At 36.1% G+C, this 24281-nt stretch overlaps 1 protein-coding gene across 7 annotated transcripts in view; it reads right to left on the bottom strand.

The window, feature by feature from the left end:
* The window catches only part of LOC139130335 (transmembrane protein 131-like), a 273369-nt gene that overhangs the window by 231689 nt on the left and 17399 nt on the right, over nt 1-24281 (bottom strand). For all 7 annotated transcript variants that reach the window (XR_011551826.1, XM_070696090.1, XM_070696089.1 and 4 more), the window contains exon 4: nt 16863-16946. Coding sequence is in view for 6 of the 7 variants with exons in the window: in XM_070696090.1 (XP_070552191.1) it covers nt 16863-16946 (84 nt within the window). In the remaining variant the exon portion in view is untranslated. The remainder of the gene's footprint in view (nt 1-16862; nt 16947-24281) is intronic.

The raw sequence follows: 24281 nt of genomic DNA on the forward strand, positions 1-24281 counted from the left end.
GTAAAAATAGTGACAATAATCACTGTTCGCTCCCATATAGTTATCAAAACAAACCAACAATTGTATGAAACATGGACATACACGTACAGACAGATGACATTCACAGACTGGCACAGAGTGATGACATTGACCCCAAATGTGCCTTGGCCGATGAAGAGTGATAAAGATATAACAAAAAGCTGAATGTAATGATAAAATATTTAAAGGTCTGGTGAAATGCCCATGTTGCAAAATCACAGAAATACAGTTGATGGTCTATAAAACAGTCACATTCATTTCTTTTTCGTTTAGCGCTCGTGATTATGAAATATGGCAAAAGAAAAATGCGATGTGGGCGTGTCCGCCGAGCCTCTCCAGTCGACTTTTTCGGCTTTCCGAAGTTTGCCCGACGCCGTATCTCATAACGGGAAGTAAAGTATTTCACACCTCCGTAATCTCCCCACGGGGGTAACTTCTAGGTTTTCCGCTTACATGATCCGGACAGTGTCCTCTTTAATTTCACCATAGACCTTAAAAACGGAAAGTCTATGATTTCACTATGGGGAGAAGTTGTATTTAGTGGCTGTGACAGCGGCAAGAACGTAATGGCTCAACTGTAAACTTTTTCGAGTTCCCGTCAAATGCTGAGTGTTTGAACCAATGTGCTTGTCTATTCTGGTTCGTACGATCGGCCACGGTCCCTGAGCCTGCCTCGCTACACGCTACAAAATTGGGACCGCGATGCAAATCAACTGCATGAACACCAACACTGAACGTTGTGACTGCCATTAAACGAACAACAACACGGAACGTAGAGATCGCGATATAAATACCCGGTACAAATCATGGAGCACAGTCCCTCTGCAGCTCTGGACTGTGCGCATGGAGGCCATTAAAATGAAGAACGATAGGTAATAACTGCAACATCGAACCTTGTGGCCTCGATTAAAATTCGTATGTCTGCTATGTAGGCCTATAGCAAAAGTTTCAATTCTCGTGAGCGGGCGTTCCTATGCCTGCAGTACAGTAGACAAAGTGACGTCAAATTTGTCGCGAGGGCTCGATTGCGTGCGTCGAAGTTTCAATTCTCGCGAGAGCCATTTAAGCATGCTGTGGACTAGACTACATAACGTCAAATCTCTCGCGAGACTTGGCTCGATTGCAAATACGTACGACGAAAGATTGTGACGCAATACGGAAGTAGATACAGTTTTGCGAATCGCCGAGAGAGAAGCCAGATCAACAAAAGACTACAAACAGCCACGTTTTTTCTTTGATTAATATCTTTTGAACAAAAATCAGTTTCGCCACTGTGGCAAATAAGGATCTTTTTTTTTTCGCCACTTCGGATTTCAATTCGCATTGACGAACGTGGCGAATAGGCAGCGCGAACAGTGTTTTGTTAGCGGATACCGGGCAGAGATAAGGCGGCGTGGGACCGCTATTCGATGTAAATGAACACAGACGGCCAACCTTGACTCCCGCTGAGGGCGTGACCTTGGTGTCGCAAAATGACCTGATGAAAGCTGCGCATAGAAATATCAAAAACATTAACACTTGCGCGTACTTTTAGGTTGCAATTTTGTTGCGAGTGTAATAGTATTGCCCCCTGGAAGATATTCGGTCTCAAGAACGGGACCATTTCACCAGACCTTTAAGTATAGGCCTACAGACACTGAGGGTGAATATGTTACAGCAATTTGATTAGTTTCTTTTCGTTTTCTACTTCTGTGATAATTTTTAAGACAACCAAACTGCAAGGCAGTTTTAATATGTATTGACAAACATGTTATCTTTTACAAGCACACAGCAAACTGTTCGTGATTTTTCATTTACAATATTTGACATAAGACTGAAATACATAACATGCAACAGATATTTACATTTTGCCCATGCACCAGATACATGGAGAGATTTCAACATACAATAATCAACTCAGAAACCCTACAGGGAAAAGTAAACATTGTTTTCTTCCAGAACAGCTGGTAAGTCCACATCTGGAGCAACTTACAAACTTAACCAATTATACAAGGATGATGACACAAGAGATAAAGTTAAGAAATTTAACTGTGGTGAACTTGACTATTCCTTTCAAATCCTTACCTAACTTGATTGACATCTTAAACTAAAATACACTGCATGGTTAATTGCACACAAAAATACATCAGGGGTGTACCATTTGATAAAAGGGGGTTGTCTGGAAGATTGATGAGGAACATTATTTTTTTATCCGATACATTGTACATTCTTTTTTTCCCACTATCCCACCTTTTCTTTTGATAACCTTCTGTGGCTCATTTTTTAATTGACATTTGTTTGGATTTTTTTCAAAATCTGCCAGGACCCCCCTCCATCACTCTTTAACATTGAAAAAAACTTTGAATATATTTGTTGGAAACCAAACCTGCTGAAATCACCTCAGCTGTGTTTTCTCATTTTTTTTACCGCATTTCAACACCAAATACAGTTTTCCATTTCAAATGCTTACTGAATCACCGCATCATCTTAAACATAGGGCCAAAGTCCCTGAAGCTACTATAGACATGGATACAAAATTAAGTATTCCTGACTGTATGAAATCATCTTACTAAGGTCATCCTAGGGACCTGTTAGCCAAATATTAAAGCTGTCTGACCAGCGGTTTTGAAAAAAACAAGCGACCCAATAGTCGACAGAGCTCTGCTGTGTTATGTAGAGAGCAACTTTTCGTGACATATGTATTGATGAAGAAGGTTGAGATCTTTGATAGCTCATTTCAGGATGGCCTGACCTAAAATGGCAAAATTAGCTGCAAAAATACAAAATTGATGATTTCATCATAATTATGTATAAAAATGTATACCAAATATCAAAGCTATCACATGACAAACTTTTGAGAAACAAAATTTTGACCAAAACGGCAAAAATTGACCCAAAAATACAAAAATGAAGATTTCATCAAATTTCACTATATCACACTAAGAGAACCCCTAGGAAGCTGTATACCAAATATCAAAGGCATCAGACAGTAGTTTTTAGAAACACATTTTTTGACCAAAAATGGCAAAAATTGCACCAAAAATACAAATTGCAGATTTCATCATATATTCTATATATCATATTTAATTTATCTGTAGGAACCTGTATACCAAATATCAAAGCTGTCAGACGAGTTGTTTTGATGAAATAAATTTTTGACCAAAAATGACAAAAAAATTCCTTAAAAATACAGATTGCATATTTCATCACAATGTGAACAAATCTAAGTTGGGTTATCCCTAGGGACCTGTATACCAAATATCAAAGCTGTCTGACCAGCGGTTATGAAGAAGAAGATTTTTTACCAAAAACGCCTTTTTTGGCACTAATTTGCATATTTTCAACAATATCAAAACATAGGGCCAAAGTCCCTGAAGCTACTATAGACATGGATACAAAGTTAAGTATTTCCTGACTGTATGAAATTATCTCACTTAGGTCATCCTAGAGACTTGTAAACCAAATATTAAAGCCATCTGATCAGCGGTTTTGAAAGAACAAGCAACTCAACAGTTGACAGAGCTCTGCTGTGTTATGTAGCAAATAACCTTTTGTGACACATGTATTGATAAAGAAGGTGGATATCTTTGATTAACATTGTAAGTGAGTTCTGTTGAATAAGTTGAGACTGTACATACTCAGAGAAAGCACACTGAAGAGACAAATGTTTGAAACTTAAGAAGTTCAAGGTCATCAAAAGCATTATAAGGAATCATGTAACTTTCATTGCACTGTTTACACAGATTGCATAATTGCTATAAATAGCACATGAGGAATCTTACAGCCCAGCTTTACCATAAAAACCCTATCACTTTGACCACTCTTTTACTTGACCACTCTATTTTTTTCCTCAAAAAGTAATTTTATTTTATCCTTACCAAGTCAACCATAAATGGAAATTAGAACTTTCTCTATCTCTATCTCTATCTCTATTGACTATTTTGAGCAATTTCTTTTAGATAACATACAGGGCACAATAAATGACGGTTCAGAATATGTCAAAGTTGGGATTCAGGAAAGTTGCCTTTAACCCTTTTCCTGCCAGACAGTAATAACTGTATCACTTCCCCATCAGCCAAGTCAGTAAAAAGCGGTATTGAGCCAAAACATGACGTATTTTCACCCACTTGGCTTGGTATGTTATAGCATCTTTTGTCCAAAAAAAACCAACTTTACAGTATTATGTTTTCAACAGCCTTCAAATGTACAGTATTATGTTAAAATACATCATATGAAATACGTTGTGTTTCATTAATTTTAACCATCTTGACCTGGTGGTGAAATATGGACTTGGCAGGAAAAGGGTTAAATGTTTTAATCCTCCAAGCTGGTAAGCATTTCACTATGAACTGTCAAAAATGTTGACCTTTCTGATAATTCTACACTAAAATTATTTTGCCTTCGATGATTTCCTAATTAATTCAATTATTTAAAATCATATTAATTATTTTTTCTGGGTGAATTGATAGGGTTTATACAGTACAAGAATTACATACAATGTAAGTCAAATTTTGACCAAAAATGACAAAAAAATTCCTTAAAAATACACATTTGCATATTTCATCACAATTTGAACAAATCTAAGTTGGGTTACCCCTAGGGACCTGTATACCAAACAACAAAGCTGTCTGACCAGCGGTTATGAAGAAGAAGATTTTTTACCAAAAACACCTTTTTTGGCATTAATTTGCCTATTTTCAACAATATCAAAAAATTAAAAAAAATAGTTTCTCAAAATCATATTTTTCATCTACACAACAAATATCAAATCAGTAAGTACTGCGGTTCTCAAGATATTTGAGTGGACGGACGCCTCACAAACGGACATACATACATACATACATACATACATACATACAGACTGACGCCGGACGCCGGACAGATACCCATCCCAATAGCTTCTATAGACTATAGTCTATAGTAGCTAAAAATCAAAACATAGGGCCAAAGTCCCTGAAGCTACTATAGACATGGATACAAAATTAAGTATTTCCTGACTGTATGAAATTATCTCACTAAGGTCATCCTACGGACAAGTAAACTTAATATTAAAGCTGTCTGACCAGCGGTTTTGAAAGAACAAGCAACTCAACAGTTGACAGAGCTCTGTTGAGTTATGTAGAGAATAACCTTTTGTGACACGTATTGATGAAGAAGGTGGATATCTTTGATTAACATTGTGAGTTCTGTTGAATAAGTTGAGACTGTACATACTCAGAGAAAGCACACTGAAGAGACAAAGGTTTGAAACTTAAGAAGTTCAAGGTCATCAAAAGCATTATAAGGAATCATGTTACACTTTCATTGCACTGTTTACACAGATTGCATAATTGCTATAAATAGCACATGAGGAATCTTTATACAGCCCAGCTTTACCATAAAAACCCTATCACTTTGACCACTCTTTTAATTGACCACTCCATTTTTTTCCTCAAAAAGTAATTTTATTTTATCCTTACCAAGTCAACCATAAATGGAAATTAGAACTTTCTCTATCTCTATCTCTATCTCTATTGACTATTTTGAGCAATTTCTTTTAGATAACATACAGGGCACAATAAATGACGGTTCAGAATATGTCAAAGTTGGGATTCAGGAAAGTTGCCTTTACATGTTTTAATCCTCCAAGCTGGTAAGCATTTCACTATGAACTGTCAAAAAAAGTTGAACTTTCTGATAATTCTACACTAAAATTATTTTGGCTTTGATGATTTCCTAATTAATTCAATTATTTAAAATCATATTAATTATTTTTTTCTGGGTGAATTGATAGGGTTTATACAGTACAAGAATTACATACAATGTAAGTCAAATTTTGACCAAAAATGACAAAAAATTCCTTAAAAATACAGATTTGCATATTTCATCACAATTTGAACAAATCTAAGTTGGGTTACCCCTAGGGACCTGTATACCAAATAACAAAGCTGTCTGACTAGCGGTTATGAAGAAGAAGATTTTTTACCAAAAACACCTTTTTTGGCATTAATTTGCCTATTTTCAACAATATCAAAAAATTAAAAAAAAAAGTTTCTCAAAATCATATTTTTCATCTACACAACAAATATCAAATCAGTAAGTACTGCGGTTCTCAAGATATTTGAGTGGACGGACGCCTCACAAACGGACATACATACATACATACATACATACAGACTGACGACGGACGCCGGACGGATATCCATCCCAATAGCTTCTATAGACTATAGTCTATAGTAGCTAAAAAAGCAAAATCATTTCAGGTCAGCCCAAAGTACTTACATGCAAATTTTTCATGTAATCTGCTCAGCGTTATTGAGTTTTTCAATTTTGACTGTTTTTACATTTTTTCATTTAATTTGCATATTTTTGGCAATGACAACTTCATTTGAACAAAATCTCATCTACAGCCCATCATCAATGTACACACCAAATATCAAGATGAAATGTGCAGCGGTTTTGGAGTTTTTGATGTTGACGGACAGACATACAGACATACAGACATACAGACATACAGACATTTCCCTAGCCTATAAGAATAGCTTCCATTGCCATATATACATATGGCTATGGGAGCTAAAAATGGTGCATTTTACCATTTCATGTGCTTGTGTCTCTTATGAGTTTTTGCCAGTTACTGGTAACAAAATGTGATTAGCACAAAAATAACCAATGACTCCCAAAAGTGATTGGATACAACAGTCTGATACACCCATTTCATACGTTGTTTTTTCACTACTGTTTTAAGGTTCACTTCACTATTATTGCCCAAATAATTTACACTTTTCCACTAAAATGGCAAAACAATAAGTTGCTAGCAACAAGTTATTATCGGTGAGGAATTCCCTCACCTGTACAAGCAGTAGCAACTTGCCATAGCACTGTTTTGGCAAGCTAGATGCTCTTTTTATGATCAGCTTCAATCAAGCTAGGGGGTCTTGACTATATATGGAGGTCAGCATGTGGAGGCATTCTAAAGCAGGGTCAAGCTGGCTACGAACTATCGGAGGTGTTGTTTGGGAATGCCCCTGAAGAAATCTTGAGAAAAATCTTCTTTGAAAGGCAAGGATGTACAGTGTTTGAACGAAATTGTGGGGTTGCTCATGTTTTTAGGCGAAGTGATGAGCTTCAAGCAAACCAAAATACACGACGTGCAGACAATCCGTTTGATGCTCAGCGTTGAGCCATGTTCCCAGAGCCATGTTACTATGGCGTGTACAGTACAATTTGATTCTCCGTAGCAGGTAAACTGTTTCATTTTAAGTTGGTGATCAATAAAGTTTGCTTCACTGTTTCACTGTCCAATTTGTTTGGTTAAAAGTTATTTATTTTATATAAAATGATCGAGGCTTGGTTCATTCTTAGCGAATGAGTGGCCCGGCGTCCCATTAGTTTTGTAGCGATAAACTTTCCTGGACAACTACGGAACTTGAAATTGCACTAGTCCGCAGGACTACCTCCGAAGACATTTTTACTAGTCCTCTTGAAAATTTACTAGCCTCGGGCTAGTGGGCTAGCGCTTATGTCGAGCCCTACAGGCCCCTTTTTACGAGTAGCTTCGGTGACAAGGAGTGAATGTTGCTTATTAAACAGGAATTTCCTCTATAAAAGTCGGATTATCGTAAATCTATGCAAATGTAAAAAAGCCACGCTGCTGATTGGATGTGCCATGTTTGGTGAAGAACCCCACAATTTTCCCATGTTTCAGGCATTCATTGTCATTGAATCTTGCATATTATGTCTGTGAATACATAGGGACTAAACTTGAGTCGGAAATAAACTGCAAAAATGTTCCGTTCTTTGTCGGAGAATGCATAAGTTTAAAAATGTGTTCCCTGTACAACCATTTGACCCCTCTTTGCATATGTCCCTAAAATGCCCATCATGATTATTTAAATTTATCATCCAGTCAAAGCAATGCTATGAGAATTCAAGACTCCCACCCAGTGTATGCAAATGGCTGCGTCATCAGTAATACCCCTATTGTGTGCCCACGGTCCTGTAACTTCCCGTTTAAATTTGTAAACTTTATTGGGTAATTTTTATTTAGTCTATAAGGGAGTTCAGAATCCAATATGGCCGCCTTACGAACCGACGCACACTGTATGATCTGATTGATTTTTAAACCTTTCATATTTCACTTTCTCGATCTCACAAATAAAAATAAAATGTCAAAAAATTGAGTGTACTCTCATTTCTTCAAGCTTCTAAACTTTATCTGTTGGTGTCATTCTTTGATATCTTCTGTCTCCCACCGGGAAAGTGGGCCAAAGTCTGTCTGTGCATGACAGCAACAATACGCGGCACCAAAGAAACGGCGGGGGTGTCTTTGATAAATGAAAAAGCCAGGATGTAGCCAATGGGTGTAGAGCTTTTAAAATAGCCTCAGATGAAAGCCAATAAAATGAGCTGTAAGATGATACGTGAAATGTAGGGTACGTCATAGCCGACATGTAAATATATTCAGGTCAAAGTCTTCCGAAAGGTTGTACTATTCTATACATCGCAGGTATGGATTTGTGTCGTAAATAATCAGTTAGATCAGTATTTTTACTAGTTATAGAACACATTTTTGGTAAATTTTATTAACGACATCTACCCTGGCTTTTTTGAGGGAAATTTCCTATTCGTCATGACTGAAGTTGTAGAACGGTGATCAGGCACGAAAACAGCCCGCCACTGTTCAACGCGAACCGTGCAAGATCCGCTTAGAGCTACGGTTTTTTGACGGAACTGTCACATTTACTCCCTCGTCATTTTCTGTTCAGAAACATGAAAACAATAGGAACAATAAAATATTCTTCATTCCTATGCTATTTTTACAAAACAGGATTTTTTTTTTGTTTCATTGGGAGAGAAAAAATACCGTCAAGGACAGTGTGATATGCACATTCGGTTTGAATTGGTAAATTCAAGAAATATTTAAACCAGAAAAACAAGAATGACAAAAGCAAGTAAGGTCTGCAACTTAGGTACTGGAGGTCATCTTTAGGAACATGCATATCAACTTCTTTAGCAATGGGAAAAGTAGATCCTACATACATAAGCAAATGTCAACAAAAAAATTAGCCAGAGAAGCTTGACAAATAGAAAGGATGGGAGAGTGGGGAAAAAATAAAGAGTGGGAAAAAATGTACAAGGGATCTGGTAAAAAGTAACGCTACCTCATCAATCTTCTATCCCCTACCCCCTCCTGAATATCAAATGTTCCACCCCTTACATAAGACCAGCTGGCATGGCAGGAATGTATTTACAACCTTGGGGATGTTTTAATTAATGCTATGAGTGCTATCATTCAAATGTAAACAGCACTTAAATCAGTTACAGATAGTGAAATGCCTTCCACTGTGGGGGGATTACAACATCTGGAATTATCCTGGATCCAAATTTCTCATCAGTTCTTGTGTGTCTTACATGCAAAAGTTGCAAAAATTGGTTCACAATGAAAAAATTTACCTCAGCTTTGTTTTCTTGATCAAATTTTAATACAAATTGATATTAAATATGACAAAATTATGTTCACAGCCTTCAAAACTCTTTCACAGCATATCCTGGGTTGGTGTAGGTCATTTAAGGTCATAAAAAGAAAATTACCTAAAATATAAAAATTTGGGGGTTTCCCAACACTTTGAGCAGAAAATTTATCTAATACACTTGAACATAAAATTATCTCATAACATCCCTCGGGACTTTTGTACCAAATTACAAAGCTATCAGACAAGTAATTTTGAGAACAAGTTTTCTTGACCAACAAGTCATTGAAAATGACATAGTCCCTACTTGTAATAGGAGTATTAGTCTTGATGGGGCAGGGAAATGTGGTCATTAAGAAGTATCACTGGAGTGTATATGTTGAGATCTATGGGCACATAGGTCTATGTCGTTGTTCCCAATTTGAAACACATGAGGCATGTCTAAGTTATGGTTCTAAATTGGGGAAAAAAGATCAGACCTCTAGCTGTATTGGCCAGCTAAGAAATACATATGTGCATAATAATGAGGTACAAGTGTGACATCTTAAGGTCTAATATCCTATCAGAATTGGAGGGTATAGAACTTGTGGTTACTGAGTTATGCATATATATGTATAATCAAGGTCAAAGGTCATAAGGTCACATGACATTTTGAAAAAAAATTTTATTAATTAATTAATCAATATCTGCCAAAAATCACACCTCCAGCTCTATTCGCTTGCCCAGAATTAGATGTGTGCATAATTAAGAGGTAAAGCGTGTGTTGTCATAAAGTCTCCCACCCTACTAAATATAAAGGGCATAGCACTTGTGGTTACGTATTTATCGACATAAACGTATATTTCAGGTCAAAGGTCATCGAGGTCACATGACATTTGGTCAAAAAATTTCTATCCTATAGTTACCCCTATATACCAAAAATCAGACATCCAGCTCTATGGGCTTGCTCAGAATTAGATATACGCATAATTAATGAGGTACAGCATGAAGCATCATAAGGTCTCATCATACCATATATGAAGGGTGTAGCACTAGTGGTTACTGAGTTATGGACAAATATGTATATTTGAGGTCAAAGGTCACCAAGGTCACGTGACATTTGTCAAAAAAAAATTGTATTGCTAAGTTATCCCTATATACCAAAAATCAGACCTCTAGCTCTACTGACTCGCTCAAAATTAGATATGCACATAATTAATGAGGTACAATATGTGGCGTCATAAGCTGTCCCATCATACCATATATGAAGGGTGTAGCACTTGTGGTTACTGAGTTATGGACAAATATGTATATTTGAGGTCAAAGGTCACCGAGGTCAGGTGACATTTTGTCAAAAATATTGTATTGCTAAGTTATCCCTATATACCAAAAATCAGACCTCTAGCTCTATTGGCTCGCTCAAAATTAGATATGTGCATAATTAATGAGGTACAATATGTGGCGTCATAAGCTGTCCCATCATACCATATATGAAGGGTGTAGCACTTGTGGTTACTGAGTTATGGACAAATATATATATTTGAGGTCAAAGGTCACCAAGGTCACGTTACATTTTGTCAAAATATCTGAGATATCTGCGTGAACGGATGGACTCACGGACGGACATGACCCAATCTATAAGCCCCCTGGACTTCATCCATGGGGACTAAAAACTGTGTCACTGCATCCTTTTTGCAATATGAATACGATGAGAAACTAAATTTTTATTTTTCTTGGCCTTATACATTGGAGTCTATGGACTGCCTTATACATGGGAGTCTATGGAGACTGCCTTATACATGGGAGTCTATGGACTGCCTTATACATGGGAGTCTATGGAGACTGCCTTATACATGAGAGTTTATGGAGGTGAAAACTAAAAAGTCCTCTAACACGGCCAAATCGACGTGCATCTGTATGGGGTAGGGTACTATCCTTGTGCAAAGTTTGAAAGAAATTGACCTGGGCATGTCTGAGATATCTGCGTGAACGGACGGACAGACGCACGCACGCACGCATGCACGGACATGACCAAACCTATAAGTCCCCCCGGACGGTGTCCGTGGGGACTAAAAATAACAAAATTGTCTTGAAAATACAAATTTGTATATTTAAGGACAATTTCCACCCATCAAACTATTGTCATCTCCGGACATCTGTACACCAAATATAAAAGCTGTCTGTCCAGGGGCTTTAAGAAGAATATACTGGTATCTTTTAAGATTTTTTGACCAAAAATGACAAAAATTGCCCCAAAACAGTAATATTTCCAATTTTGTCATAATTTCAACAATTAGAAGGGTAACACCCTTGCAAACATCCAATCCAAATTTGAGAGCAATTGGGCAAGCGGTTTCAGAGAAGAAGAAATTTTACTTAGAATGAGAAAAGTAACCAAAAAATTCAGCAAAAATACAAAATTCAAGATATCTTCACGATATTCATAAAATTGATTTTGATCAACCTTAGAAACCTGTATACCAAATATCAAAGCTATCAGATTAGTTATTTTTCAATGAAAAAAGTTTTGACCAAAAATTTGGAAAATTGCCCCAAAATTACAAATATTAAAATTTCAATTCAATTTGTATACACTTGACTGAGGTCATCCTGAGGAACATGTATACCAACTTTCAAAGCAATCAGATGAGTGGTTTCAGAGAAAAACATTTTTTGACTAAAAACTGAAAAAATTCCCCATAAAATAGAAACATGCAAATTTCATCCCAAATTTTTAACATCTACTTTAGAATGCCTAAAGGAACCTGCACACCAAGTTTCAACCCAATCTGACCAACGGTTACAGAGTTTTAGCAATTTGCAGGGTTTTTCCTTTTTTCCCCCTCATTTGCATATTTTTGGCACTGACATGTTCACTTGAACAATTCACATCTCCACCCCTAGGTGCACCTGTACACCAAATACTAAGACAGTAGGTGCTGCGGTTTAGCTGTTTTTGCCGTGGACGGACATACATACATACATACATACATACATACATACGTACATACATACATACATACATACAGACATGCAAATGGCATGCAATATGGACTGATTCAGCTTATACGATTACCTCACATTGGTATACCAAATGTGAGCTAAAAATCGTACGGCTCGTAAGCTCACAGCTGCCAATGTCATTTCCAGAACGGGTTTCGTTGCCAGAGTCCGTTCTGATTTTCCATGTACGTTTTTGAGCCCTATGATCGACGTAATGTGGGTTTTAGGCTTTAAATTACGAATGGTATAATAATTTGTGAATATTCCTATTTTGGTGTTTTTTAATGAACAGGTTTGCTTTTTAATCGGCGAAATTGACGTTATCGACACAAACTACCGGGTCAACTGATCAAAGGTCAGCGTGTACCCTACTTCCGCATTTTGCTATGGCAAAAATTTAGCCGTCTCGGGAGGTTTATTTTCATTCATTTCTTTTTATTTGTAGAAATTATTGACACTCTCAAAGCCAGGGAAATATATTTAGGTCAAATTTGCTTTTTAGTCAGCGTTTGTCAATTCTGTTCGGTAAACTCTTTGCGATGGTCGCTCAATCAGCTGATCGTTCCGTGCATGAGACTTGAGTTGACCTAGTTTCCTGAACTGTGTTCAAACGATACTAAGTTCTTGATTCATTGATGTAAAATAAAAGGTTAGAATCACGCTATCAAATGGATTTTGTTTCTTTTGTCAGAATCATTTGCATTTTTATAGTTCTTTTTTTCACTTGAACCTTCAGATAGCATTTTAAAAATAAATTATATATCTATAATGTTATCATATAGTATATGATAACATGCATGCAACTTGAAGATGTTTAACTCAAGAGTTACAAGACTGTTTGTCATGTCCAGAAAATGACACGTCTTCCAAGTGACTGCTGTTATCTGCCTAGAACTGAATACCCACGAGTGTCCTTTCCTAGATTCTAAATTGTTTTTCTTTGTATTTCATAAATCTGTGATTTATATATATATATATATATATATATATATATATATATATATATATATATATATATATATATATATATATATATATATATATATATATATAATACATACTTGTATTATTCCTAAAGATTAATTATTACGAGCATGGTAAGTTGCCCGAGTATTGTAGAAGAGGTGGAGCTTTCGAACAATTGTTTTAAGGAAAGGTATTTTATGTAAAGCAAACTCATGGACTAAAGAAATCAATCCTGGAAACATCGTTGGCTCAGCATTTTTAGACCTGAGCAAAGCGTTTGATCTCGTTGATCACACAATCTTGTTGTCAAAACTAAAAATCTGTGGGTGTTCTGATCATAACCTGCCATTTTTTAAATCATACTTACTCACACGTAAAAAATGTGTGCAGTTTAAACGTACAAACTCAGATGTAATTGATGTCAGTGTCAGTGTGCCGCAAGGTTCCATACTGGGGCCACTGCTCCTTATTATTTATTTTAACGATTTGCCCCTACACCTTGTACTTCCTTTGCAGACGACACAACACTTCATGTTTCAAACAAGTCCTTAAACTCCACATCTACTTACCTGAATGCCGATTTAAAAATAGTTGACAATCGGTGTCTTACTAACAAACTTTGTATCAATCCCACTAAGACAAAATCAATGATCATCACAACTTCTCAGAAGAGACAGCACATTGACAGTGAAAACGTCAACATCACTTTGGCTGGTAAAACTATTGACCGCGTCTCATCAGAGAGGTTACTAGGGGTCGCTATTTCGAATAACCTAGACTGGTGTGAACACATTCAACCATTGAAAGCAAAATCAATTCAAAACTGTTACTTTTGGTACGCATCAAAAAATTTCTTCCTCTCCACTCAAGCAAGCTATTCTATTATTGTTTCATCTCACCACACATCAATTACTGTTCTAATGTTTGGAGCTTTACTTCCAATAGCAATATCTATGCATTGGAGCGTCTACAGAGACGTGCAATGAGACTTATTGACACTGTTCCGCCTCTTTCCACTTATCAAATGTATACTCAGCTTCATTGGCTGTCGTTTAACTTGAAACTCCATTTAACCGTATGGCCTAAATTTACAGAGCAACTCACAATCTAACCCCTTACTATAACCAGTATGTTCAATAATTATATCCCTTCAAGATCACTCTGTTCTACCAATCAGAACCTCCTTAAAGTTCCCAAAGCACGTACACTTCTTTATCAAAACACCTTGTCTGTTGCGGGTGTGGATGAATATAACAATCTCCCCAAATCAATCAGGGACTCTGAGTCACGGACTAGTTTTAAGAAATCCTGTAACAACTTTCTGTATTCTATTTACTTGTCTGATGATTCTTCGTAATTTTTTTTTTATATTTGTACTTCTGTGTTTTTTGTGTTTTCAAGTTGGTGCTGTAATATGATTTTCTTTTGTCTATTTGACCTCTATGAAAAGAGGAGTTATCGAGTTTAAAAAAAGATTAATAATAATAATAATAACTAAAAACAAGTCTTATTTCTCATCATTCAATAAAGCTGTTTTAATAGTTTACAGCAGTACTGATAATGTGATCTTTCTCAATTTGCTTAAGTTGCATGTGTATGTGGCGCAACAATGTACATAAATTTTTTTGGCTAGTCAGTCATGTCTGTCAGTCTGTCAGTCAGTCAGTCTTTCCAAGCATGTCATACCAAAGTTTAAAATGAAATTCTTGTTAATAGACTACCAGGGGAGTGGCTGTTGTACAAATAATACTATCTAGCAACTTTATTAAGTCATTTTCTTCATCATTTATTTCTGCCCAACACAGACAAAAAAAGACTGATCCAAGGCTTTGAGTGATGTCAATTGTTGCTCACTAGAAATAACTGTTTTTACTTTTTTAATAGTAGTAATATTAGCTTTTAATTGTTAAAAAATTCACAGGCACTACTACAGAGTGACTAAACTGATTTTCTGGGACTTGCCAGCACTAAAACAAATATTGCCACCAAGGAAATGTCAATCCAATATGGCCGCCTTTGAAATCCAATATGGCCGCCATACTTGCTATATAAAAAGCTAGTTTTTGCCATATTTGACCTCCTGGGAAATTAAACTGTAATCTAGATTTCAAAAACTAAGGGCATTATCTATATCTGCAAATATATTTCAATAATTTCTAGAAATTCCATAACAATAAGATGAATCCTGATTGAGATACGGATCATCAATGATTGCAAAAATCCAAATTTTCCCATGGTGCCGTGCAAAAAAAAACTAAGTCAGATAAAGTTTTATACAAGTTAAGTTGAGTTTGTGTAAAATTCATAGAATTAATCTTTCATGAATCTTGCAATTTTTAAAAGAGTAGGTTAAATTCTTTGAAAAAATGAAGAAAATACTTGTAAATATCAGTATAATTTGATGCTTCTGATCCTGCAAACTTCAGAAATTTTACGACATTTTTAATGACATTCTGACCGAAAATTAAAATCGACAAATTTTGACCCATTAAAATGCACGTATCTTGAAAACTGGTGAACCGATTTCGATAATTTTTTTTTTATTATAACTTGCTCTGATACATAAATATTTCTATCTATAAAAGAAACAGCCATCTTGGAGTTAAAATTTTCACTGATCTCCCTATTTTAATACAAAAAGTTCACGCTTGCTCTCTCTTTATCCAAAGTTGAAGGTAAAGGTAAAGGGTTCAGCATTACTGGCCAGGCAACGTGCTATAGACAGTTGACACTTTTTCACAGTTATAAATGTGTGGCTTTTCAACAATTTGTGTACCATTAATTTTTGCAAAAAGAAAAGTTTAATTAGATTTGCCTATGACTCATTTTTGTCTGATTTTAGTTTGTCAAGAAATTATATTCACATAGAATGTATTGGACATTTGGTATATTAACAAATACCCCTATTTGACCTGACATATTTTCAAAAACTCATAATTCTTTGACTCCTCCTCTCTAGCATTCTATAAATGTAGCTGCCAGCACATGTCTAAGGATAACACAAATCAGACTGCACGATTGAAACCTGTGACCACTTCCTCTTACATAGTGCATGTTATCACTTCTGTTTTACACCATTAATGGATAGAATTGACTTGCGTTAAGTACATGCATTATTTTCTACATGTTTCTGCATTTCGAGAAAATAGTATGTAACTGCATGTAAATCAATACTTTGAAGATGACAAGAATTTGAAGATATCCATTGGGTATGATTTCTATTCTACATTAAAACTTAAACCTACAAATTTCATTTCACTTGTTCAGCTGTTTTCAGGTCTGAATCCAGTACGTGGCATGCTGTATGGATATCAGTGACTGCAAAAATGTACCTTTCAAGTGTAAAAGATAACATTACAACTTTATTCCTATCTATCAACCAATAGGCATTTCAAAAAGGGTGACTGATTGAGAAATTACAGATTAGAAATGGACCATGAAGCTTGCCAATATATATGTACTTACTGTTCTCCAAAATCTAGCATTGATGGTTCAATAATAATACTTCCACTACCAGGCTGCCTGATACTGTCAACATTTTTTCCATTACTATAGAGAAAACAACAAAACAACAAATTCAGTGAACAGTTTACATGATATTTCTTAACTATACTTACGAATATTTGAAAAAATAGCAAAAACATTCAACCATAACTAGCATATCAGATAAAAAAGTTCAACATATTTTACCTAGTTGTCCATTGGGTAGTGATAGGTTCATAAATAGACATACCTCTTGCAAATGATGCACAGTGTAAATCAACATTTATATAAAAACTTTCCTAGTAATGTTAACCTAGACCCACAAAAAGGCAATTACATGTATATCATGTCTGAAAAATGAATTTTAACAATCCTGTGACTTATAGTCACCATGTTACAAGGTTGCTAATTACAACATAGATACATATATTCCCTACAAGACAATGCACACTGTTTTTACACAACTGCTGTATTATATCATTAATACCATAAAATCGCTATGAATAAACACAGTGTCAAAGTGCACATGCACCGAAGTACTCTGGACTTCCTTATTCCAATCTAAGACAAATGTACATTATTATATTCCCATCTAAGGTCATATGGTTAAAAAAAGGAACCATGCTGTTATAGGTTACAAAAAGTCAAAGGTCACCCTGAATTCAGTGGTCCTAGACTGAAAGATTCAGCTGCGTGCAGACACTCTGCGACTCTCACCCTACATTATGATTGAAAGCGCAGTGTACATTGCCGCAGTGAGCTCACAGAAATAAAATAATAGACTTCTTCAACATGAAAATCAAGGTTTGCCTAATTTAAATATCTGTCACATGAGTACTGTTACACACATAATGACCAGGGCAGTCATGACAACACTGTAAATCAACAATATTTGCCTACACTGCATAATTCCTCAAAACAGCCAATGAAAACAACAGCATGTGTTTACAGTTTAGTCAGACTTCTTTCACAAATGAATCTTCAAACAACTCGTAAAATCACTGCTGCATCTTTTTTACATTGTATACTAGCGTAGTGGAAAGCGCAGTTTGTGAGGCGACAGTTGGTTCTCAAAGGTGAAGGCCGGTTTTTTCGTAACATGATATATACTGGTACCAGAAAGAAGAACATCTCTCCACTGTTACACTGATGGATAATATTCACAAGGAAGACTGCATTTGCAAGGGATGTTCACAACAACGTCATGAGTCAATACACTGGTGGGACAAAACTGGACGCACTTAAGAGTGACATTAAATTATTCAACGGTGTTCTGCCTAATGTTGTGATATGACGAGAACTATAAATCCTTGACGTTTCTCCAGTACATCCATAACTTTTGGTGCCATTGAGTCAATCACAGACTTCCTGTATCTTGTCAGTAAAATTATGAATGTGCCTTCTCTACTGAACTCTACATTGTGTTTCTTTTCTTTGTTTACAACACTTTGCTATCTGTACAATTTAGCGATTTATGGCCACAGTAAACAACTGGAACAAGTCATCATAACAAGTCATCGTTGATGACACAGTCCCCACTTGTTAATGGGTACTTTGATTACAAGTCCTCAGAGAGGATAGAGTCCTCTTCATTAATTAGGTCTGTGATAAAAATACTTTGATACAGATGGCACTCAATGGCCAAGAATGAGTTCCATGGTGATGAAAACATAAAACCAATGTAGGCCACCATCCTAAAGTTCATAAAATGAGTCAACTAGGAATTAATCAACAGGGTGTTGCAAAAAATTTTTTCATACAATCCTAATACTCAATAGATTATCACTGGTACCATATTTCATGAAGTTTGATGCAGTATTTACAACAAACTATGAGATCAACATCTGTATCAAGTTTCATCAAATTTGACGTTGTATTAATTTGTGGCTATATCACTCTAATTAGGAAAGTTCATTACATATGCAATTACAAATTAATTAAAATGACACAGATAAATGTCTTTTTCAATGTTAAAGCAATGTGAGCTTAACATCTGTGCAAAGTTTCATGAAATTTGGTGCAGTATTTCTTGACATATCAGCCTACTTACAAAACTTCAATAATTGACATGTTACTGCTACATGACGTGAAACAAATTGACGAGCATATGTATGAAATAGGTCAATGTCCTTGTACCAACTTTGAATGATACTGGTGGAAATATGTCTGAGTTATGGCTCTGTACATTAGAAAATTGTAACAAAATCACCGCCATGCAGCGATATTTGATCTTACTGTTTAAAAAATCAACATGTACCGTATATGTATTACATAAGTCAATGTCCATGTACCAACTTTGAATAGGATCAGTTGAGACTTGCCAGAGTTATGGCTCTCGACATGAAACAACCATAACAAAATTGCCATCATGTGGCCATATTTGACCACCTTGTGAAACCAATCGACAAACATATGTATAAATAAGTCAACGTCCTTGTACCAACTTTGAATAAATTCGCTGGATACATGTCTGAGTTATGGTTCCGGACATGAAAAAATCGGGAAAAAATGGCCACACGGCAGCCATATTGGATTGTATCACAAAACAAATCAATGTGCATATGTATGACATAGGTCAATGTCCTTGCACTAAGTTTGAATAAAATTGGTGAATAAAATCGTACGTGTCCAAGGGACGTGAACAAATTGTAACAAAATGGCCGCCATGCAGCCATGTTGGATCATATCATGAAACAAATTGACGTACATATGTATGACATAGGTTCATGTCATTGTACAAACTTTGAATAAAATCGGTTGAGATATGCCTGAGTATCGTGGCTCTGTACATGAAAAAATCGTAACAAAATGGCCACACGGCAGCCATATTGGATCATATCACAAAACAAATTGACATGCATATCTATGACATTGGTCAATATCCTTGTACCAACTTTGAAAAAAATCGGTTGAAACATGTCTGAGTTATGGCTCTGTACATGACAAAATCATAATAAAATGGCTGCCTAGCGGCCATATTGGATCGTATCACAAAACAAATTGACGTGCATATGCATCACATAGGTCAATGTCCTTGTACCAACTTTGAATAAAATCGGTTGAGATATGTTTGAGTTATGGCTCTGTACATGAAAAAATTGTAACAAAATGGCCGCACAGCAGCCATATTGGATCGTATCACAAAACAAATTGACATGCATATCTATTACAGTGGTCAATATCCTTGTACCAACTTTGAAAAAAATCGGTTGAAACATGTCTGACTTATGGCTCTGTACATGAAAAAATCGTAATAAAATGGCCGCCTGGCGGCCATATTGGATCGTATCACAAAACAAAGTGACGTGCATATCTATGACATTGGTCAATGTCCTTGTACCAACTTTGAATAAATTCAGTTGAAATATGTCTGAGTTATGGCTTTGTACATGAAAAAATCGTAATAAAATGGCCGCCTGGCAGCCATATTGGATCGTATCACAAAACAAATCGACATGCATATCTATGACATTGGTCAATGTCCTTGTACCAACTTTGAATAAAATCGGTTGAAACATGTCTGAGTTATGGCTTTGTACATGAAAAAATCGTAATAAAATGGCCGCCTGGCGGCCATATTGGATCGTATCACAAAGCAGATCGACGTGCATCTGTATGACATATGAAGTAATCCTTGTACCAAGTTTGAATGAAATCGCTCCAGGCATCTCTGAGATATCTGCGTGAACGGACGGACGGACGGACGCACGCACGCACGCACGCACGCACGCACGCACGCACGGACATGACCAAACCTATAAGTCCCCCGGACGGTGTCCGTGGGGACTAATTAAATGACATAGTCCAGTGGTTAATAAATTAGAAACGATTGATAGAAGTCATAGTGAAGTGAAATTGGTCAAGGCATATCTGGAAAATGGCTGAGAAGTGTGAACTTCTTATTGATGTGTATGTGCATTGTTGATGTGAATATACTTTGAGACAAAGTCACAGAATAGTTCTTCAAGGTTATATAGGAGTGGCTTTCGAAGTTCTTCTTTAGTAATGAATGTTCATAGTTCATACTCATTACTAAGATGGGACTTCGAAAGTCACTTCTTCATAACCTTGAACATGTTAAAACTATGCTTTCCGTGACGTTGTCTAAAAACATAATAATTACATCATGGATCACTTGCTCCCAGGATGCATTGCTCTTGTCAATGTCACGCCATCTTGCTCAGAAATTTTTCAATGGGACTGCCCCAGATGGTGTTAGGGCGGCCAGATGAGAGCCCTGCAAAGCAGTCTAGGTCCCTAAGACTTGTATAGCTGCTGTATCTTCGAAGTTACATCATATTCAGTAGATACCATGTTCAGCAGTGATGTGTATTAAAGTCAAGTGAACTAGGCGCACAGATAAATACCACAGTTAGGGGTAAATTACTTCAAATGTACATAGTCCTTTCCCACAAACTAAGGTCTGTGAAAACAGTAGGTAACAAGATGTGTTTGGTTTTCCTTTCTGACTATCACAAGTATTACATTTGCTAAAAGCGACAATATAAATTTCATATTATCTCTACAGGTGCTTGTTGTGTTTGACATGATATAGATTGATCTCTACAGGTGCTTGTAGTGTTTGACATGATATAGATTGAATGTAAACATCTACTCTTCATTCCTCAGACAATGTTCACTTCATAGCACATATTGAAGCTCCTTTACTTTATGCATATAAACTGTATTTACAAAAGTCTTAATCTCTATCATGGCACAGTGGTCATGACATTTCATTTAAACATTGCAGTGCCAGGTTGATATACACAAACCAACTTGTTAATTGTAAGATGTCAGGGTTCGCGGTAGAGGTCGCCACAGTCGCAAAATGCGACTAAAACTTGTTTGTGGCGAACAAAAACCCATCGGCAATCGCCACGATCTCAAAAGCGTGGCGACAGCTGATTTCTGTAGTCGAAATTGATAAAACTAAACAGTCCAAATCTTAATGCTTTTCCACTGATATGCTAAAGACAACATAAAAAACTCTTTAGTGACAATGTCACTGGTCGCTCCCATATAGTTATCAAAACAAGCTAAAATCAAGCTAAAAGATTTTTTATCACAAATAGAAACAATTCCCCCAATAAAATAAAATTATACAAATTTCACCAGAATTTGATCAAATCTTACTGACGTCACCCGTAAAAACCTCTACACTAAGTTTCAACTCAATCGGACGTGTGGTTTCAGAGTTAAAAAAAATTTTTGATCAAAAATGAAAAAAATAGCCAAAAAATGCAAATATGCAAATTTCACCACGATTTGCCCAGATTTGAGAAAGGTCACTCCTATGCACTTCCATACCAAGTTTCAAATCAATCAGACTTGTGGTTTAGAGAAGAAGATTTTTGACCAAAAATGGGAGAAAATTACAAAAAAAATTCATGAAAAATAGCAAGTCCAAGATACTGACCCAAGATGAGCACAATCATTTCAGGTCAGCCCAAAGAACTTACATGCTAATTTTTCATCTAATCTGCTCAGTGGCTATTGAGATTTCAATAAAATGTAAACTTGTAAACATATATACATATGGCTATGGGAGCTAACAAACGACCCAATGGTCGACAGAGCTCTGCTGTGTTATGAAGAGAGCAACGTTTTGTGACATATGTATTGATGAAGAAGGTTGAGATCTTTGATAGCTCATTTCAGGATGGCCTGACCTAAAATGGCAAAATTAGCTGCAAAAATACAAATTGATGATTTCATCATAATTATGTATAAAATGTATACCAAATATCAAAGCTATCACATGAGTAACTTTTGAGAAACAAATATTTTGACCAAAAACGGCAAAAACTGACCCAAAAATACAAAAATTGATGATTTCATCAAATTTCACTATATCACACTAAGAGAACCCCTAGGAACCTGTATACCAAATATCAAAGGCATCAGACAAGTAGTTTTTGAGAAACACATTTTTTGACCAAAAATGGCAAAAATTGCACCAAAAATACAAAATTGCAGATTTCATCATATATTCTGTATATCATATTTAGTTTATCTGTAGGAACCTGTATACCAAATATCAAAGCTGTCAGACGAGCGGTTTTGATGAAATAAATTTTTGACCAAAAATGACAAAAAATTCCTTAAAAATACAGATTTGCTTATTTCATCACAATTTGAACAAATCCAACTTGGGCTATCCCTAGGGACCTGTATACCAAATATCAAAGCTGTCAGACAAGCGGTTTTGATGAAATAAATTTTTGACCAAAAATGACAAAAAAATTCCTTAAAAATACAGATTTGCATATTTCATCACAATTTGAAGAAATCCAAGTTGGGTTATCCCTAGGGACCTGTATACCAAATATCAAAGCTGTCTGACCAGCGGTTATGAAGAAGGAGTTTTTTACCAAAAACGCCTTTTTTGGCACTAATTTGCATATTTTTGGCAATGACAACTTCATTTGAACAAAATCTCATCTACAGCCCATCATCCATGTACACACCAAATATCAAGATGAAATGTGCAGCGGTTTTGGAGTTTTTGATGTTGACGGACAGACATACAGACATACAGACATACAGACATACAGACATACATACATACAGACATTTTTCCTAGCCTATAAGATAGCTTCCATTGCCATATATACATATGGCTATGGAGCTAAAAACTCTTTATTTAAAGCACTTACTTGAAATTGTAAAGGAAGACAAAATACAGAAAACAGTTAAGGGTTACAATTACATTCTCGCGATCTCGATCTCCATGAACTGGCATTCCGATCACGTTGATACTAAGATAGACAACCATAGCTAAGAGCAGCAAAACTCAGCGACGATTCCGAGCTTTATTGACACAGTCTCTCATATCGGAGTATCAAATCAAACTGATTACACAATCCCTGGATCAGCGACATTTTAGTGAAATTTCCACATTAATCATAACTTGAAAAAAGTAAACGTGAATCAAAGACGTCGTGTATGCTGTCGATCGACAGCATTGTGTGAACCATAAAACCAGCTGGCATGGCATGTGCATTGACTGCACATGATAAAAGCAAGTCGACATTGCAATATCAAACGGTCTACATCTTGTGAAAACAACGACATAGCATTGAAAGTTGTAATAGTCACCGGTAAAAACTCTTCACTGATGAAAGGATAATAGCGTCAAACAAATGAAATTGCATATTTAGAAAAGGAAAACCAACGTCGCATCGTGGCCTTGAGTGAGAATAACAATGGCGGATGTGCGGAGTGGGACTATTCTATTTAGGTAACGGGGGTACGGAAGGACACAGATTCATGAAGGTACTGGCAAAACGTGCCATTTTCCTAACGATGCTGTCGCGGGAAGTTCAATGTCTCATTGTTTTAACACCTTTTTAATAGTTTTTTCTGATCGGAAAAGTAATTTTACTAACTGTAATGATCTAT

This window comes from Ptychodera flava, chromosome 4 (genome assembly GCF_041260155.1).
Source record: "Ptychodera flava strain L36383 chromosome 4, AS_Pfla_20210202, whole genome shotgun sequence".
Classification (NCBI taxonomy): domain Eukaryota; kingdom Metazoa; phylum Hemichordata; class Enteropneusta; family Ptychoderidae; genus Ptychodera; species Ptychodera flava.